General features: G+C 35.5%; 1 protein-coding gene across 1 annotated transcript; it reads left to right on the forward strand.

Moving 5' to 3' along the window:
• Positions 1-2,016: 2,016 nt before the first annotated feature.
• LOC114257642 (aspartic proteinase PCS1) lies at positions 2,017-3,963 on the forward strand. Its single transcript, XM_028197423.2, has one exon. The coding sequence runs from the start codon at positions 2,337-2,339 to the stop codon at positions 3,714-3,716; it is 1,380 nt and encodes a 459-aa protein (XP_028053224.2). The 5' UTR covers positions 2,017-2,336; the 3' UTR covers positions 3,717-3,963.
• The last annotated feature ends 206 nt before the right edge of the window (positions 3,964-4,169 follow it).

Here is a 4,169-nt window from a genome sequence, read left to right on the forward strand (position 1 = left end):
TCAAAGACACTATTATATTTATTTGTTCCAAGAGTTCCAAATAATTGTCCTCTTTCTTCTAACCCTCCTACCAATTGTTTAAAAAATAATAAATAAATAAATAAGGCCAAAAGAAAGAAAAGATGTAGGCAAAGTCCCAAAACTGGCAATTTCAAAACTAGTAAAATGAACTTATGGAGAAAAAATTGAGCATATTTAATCTCATAATATTTTTAGTTTTCTAGTTTTCTTTTTTAGGTCAAAATTGTTCGTGAGAATTAATTATTTGTGTATAAACAAGTCGAGCTGAGTAAAAAATTAGTATATTTGAGCTTGTTTAGGCATATTTGGGAGGTGACTTTTTTTATTTATTTATCGGTTTATTATGAAAAAATATGCAAAAAATAGAAAAGTGACGTGACCTAAATAAGTTAATAAGTCAAGAAATTGACTTTTTTTTACCTTCTCAAAAGAGGTCTAAGATTTTAACGAGCTCGAACTTGAGCTTGATCTCAATCAAAATTTAAAAATAAATTATATCGATAGTCCCCGCATTTTGTCTCGTGTCAATTTGGCCAAAATCGAGCAAATTGAAATTGTAAGGACCAAAATGACACAAGAACTAAAATATAGGGACCCCAATGTAATTTATCCAAAATTTAATGAACCGAGCTTGAGTTGAGTTGACTTAAACTTAACTCGAGTTCAAGTCTGCTCACGAGCCAAAGAAAATATAAATTCATACTTACATATGAGACTAAAATTATAATTAAAATTTTGATTATATAATTATATATACATACTAAAAAAAAAAGTCAATATCTTACTAAAATAATAATATCTACTATTATTATATAAATATATTATTTATAGTTAGCTATTATTTACATAAAAATAAATTTAGCTATTATTTACATTTATTTTATTTAAATATATAAATAACATATTTATCTTACTTTTTTACATATTTTTATATTATTTAATATATAAATAATATATTTATTTTATTATTTAAATAAATGTTAAACGAGTCAGCTAACGAGTCAAGTTTTAATATATTCAAACTTATTAAGATTGTAACGAGGTTGAACTCGAATTCGAACGCAATAAAAATTTAATAAATGAAATTTAAACAAGTTTTTATTGAATCTAAAATCTATTTGTGAACAGATTTGTTCATTTGTAAACCTAAATAATAATATGTCGTGGAGTCTAATAAGCTCTTTTTATCTATACTATTATAAAGTGAACACATAATATGGTGTCCTGAAGCTTGCTTTACTCTCCTCATGCCATGTTGCTTTACTCTCCTCATGCCATGTGGCAGCATTTTTTATTTTTTTAAAAAAAATTAAACAAAGAGATGGGTAAGGCGGGTAAGGCTTGAACCCATGACCATGGGTTTAAATACGAGGACTCATACCACTTAAGCTAAGTACACATTATAATATTAATTTCATTATTATTATTTTTTATTCCTACTTATTTAAATTGCACACACATCGTGTGTGCCACCCACTAGTATATATAATTAAGATGAGTTTCACTTCTCTCTAGTCCGTGATCAAACTAGAGGGTACTGTTGGACTTGTGGAGGTTCACTACGGGTTTTGTTTTGATAATTCAAACCTTTTAATATGTAGAACTCATCGAGTACTACGTGCCTGTAACAAATCATATTGATCGAATATCAAATCGCTATTTTATCGGATGAGATTTCTGTTAACCGTTTATTTTTTCACTGACTATTTTTTGTATACAAAACTGATTTGATCATATAGCTATCGACATCTGATTTAGTTGATTTTTTACAGATATATAATATTCAATAAATTTTACATATTAACAGTTCAGATTATCAAAACGAAATTCGTAATGAACCTTTACAAATCTAACAATACTTTCCAATTTGATCATGAATCAAAGGAAAGCCAAACCCAATTAAGATATGGTTAGAAATGTCATTCCACTGAAGAGAGTCGTCCGAAGTGGGCTGTGAACATTAAAAAGCATATGAATGCTGTCCCAGACAGAGTTACACTCTCTCTACTCGTTTTTCAAGTACTAGTATATTTAATTCCATTTGTATACAACTGTTCAATTATACATCCAAAGGAAACCGCGTTTGCTTTTTTTTTTTTTTTTTTTTTTTAGGATGGGTGGGCGGTTGTATTTTTCTTTTCTTTTGTTCTTTTCTCTCTCCTTTCCTCCCATTCAAACGCACCTATATAAATAGCCAACACCCACCTCTCACTCACTCATATCCATACCCATACACACAAACACATAGATCCCCACTGGAACTAACTCACTACCTCTTTCTCTCTCTCTAGAATCTAGTAATCTTTCTCTCTGCCATGGCTCTGGTTCTCTGCAACTCCATCCTAGTCCTTCTCTGCTTCTTATTCTCTAGCTCTGTCTCTTTCTCAACCCAAGAAACCCCAAACCCAAAACTGTCCAGAACACTTGTCAACAAGTCTCTTTCTCTCTCCTTCCCTCTCACCTCTGTCCCTCTCTCTTCTCACTCTTCTGCAACTTTCCTCTCCTCTCTTGCAGCTTCATCTCTACCAACCAAACGACCCCCCCCAGTCACCAAACCATCCTCCTCCCCCTACAACTACAGAACTGCTTTCAAGTATTCAATGGCTCTGATAGTTTCTCTCCCCATAGGGACCCCACCTCAGACCCAACAGATGGTTTTGGACACTGGAAGCCAGTTATCATGGATTCAGTGTCACAACAAGGTAAAACCCAGAAATCCTCCTCCAACGACGTCGTTTGATCCTTCTCTCTCCTCAACCTTCTCTGTTCTTCCTTGCAACCACCCTGTTTGCAAACCCAGGATTCCCGATTTTACCCTCCCAACCTCTTGCGACCAAAACCGCCTCTGCCACTACTCCTACTTCTACGCAGACGGTACTTTCGCCGAGGGCAATCTCGTCAGAGAAAAATTCACTTTTGTGGGTTCCCAAAGTACCCCTCCTCTCATCCTCGGATGCGCCACCGACTCCTCCGACGCCGAGGGCATTTTGGGAATGAATCTTGGAAGGTTGTCATTTGCCTCCCAAGCCAAGATTTCTAAATTCTCTTATTGCGTACCACTTCGCCAAAATCGCAACGGAATTGCACCAACTGGAGGATTTTACCTTGGCCAAAACCCTAATTCACACACATTTCAATATGTAAACCTTTTGACTTTCCCTCAAAGTCAACGCATGCCGAATCTCGATCCCCTCGCCTTCACTCTCCCCATGGTCGGGATGAGAATCGGCATGACTAAATTAAACGTGTCGGCTGAAGTTTTTCGGCCGAATGCTGGCGGAGCCGGTCAGACCATGATCGACTCTGGCAGCGAATTCACCTACTTGGTGGACGAGGCCTATGCTAAGGTGAGGAATGAGATTGTGAGGCTGGTGGGGCCAAAATTAAAGAAGGGGTACGTTTATGAAGGCGCGTTGGACATGTGCTTTGATGGCAACGCTGTGGAGATCGGACGATCGATAGGCGATTTGGTTTTCGAATTTGACAAGGGTGTTGAGATTGTGGTTCCCAAAGAGAGAGTGTTGGCTGATGTAGGTGGTGGGGTCCATTGCTTGGGGATCGGACGGTCAGAATTGCTAGGGGCAGCTAGCAGCATAATCGGTAACGTTCATCAGCAAAATCTTTGGGTGGAGTATGATCTGGTAAATCGTAGAGTGGGGTTTGGTAAAGCTGACTGTAGCAGATCGGTGCCGTGAACAATGAAGTTAGTGAGTGCTTGATGAGGTACTGTTATATCAACAAAACGTTTCACTGGGGGGAGGATTCTCTGTGAGCGAGTGTAAAGTAGCATCCAGAATGGACGTCTTAATCGGCCGTACATATATGTTTGAGCGAGTGTGACATGTACTTAAATACCAGAGCAATATTTAGATGTTTGTTGTAGCAGTTAATGTATTTGTATGTTGAGTAATGTTAAATATATCAATTTTTTTATTAAATAAATAATTAAATGTCTTGTGAATGTTAAATAATATTAAATATATAATTTTTTTATTAAATAAATAACTAAATATCTTGTGAATTTTACACTATATTTGGTTACTTAATTAGTAAAAAATTTGAGACTTATAATATTTTTTTTATATGTTAACTATTAAAAGTTTTGTTACCCACGTATAATGCGAGAAGTTGTTCACAGTTATTATTAT

Source organism: Camellia sinensis, chromosome 1, assembly GCF_055761805.1.
Source record: "Camellia sinensis isolate YWXY chromosome 1, ASM5576180v1, whole genome shotgun sequence".
NCBI lineage: Eukaryota > Viridiplantae > Streptophyta > Magnoliopsida > Ericales > Theaceae > Camellia > Camellia sinensis.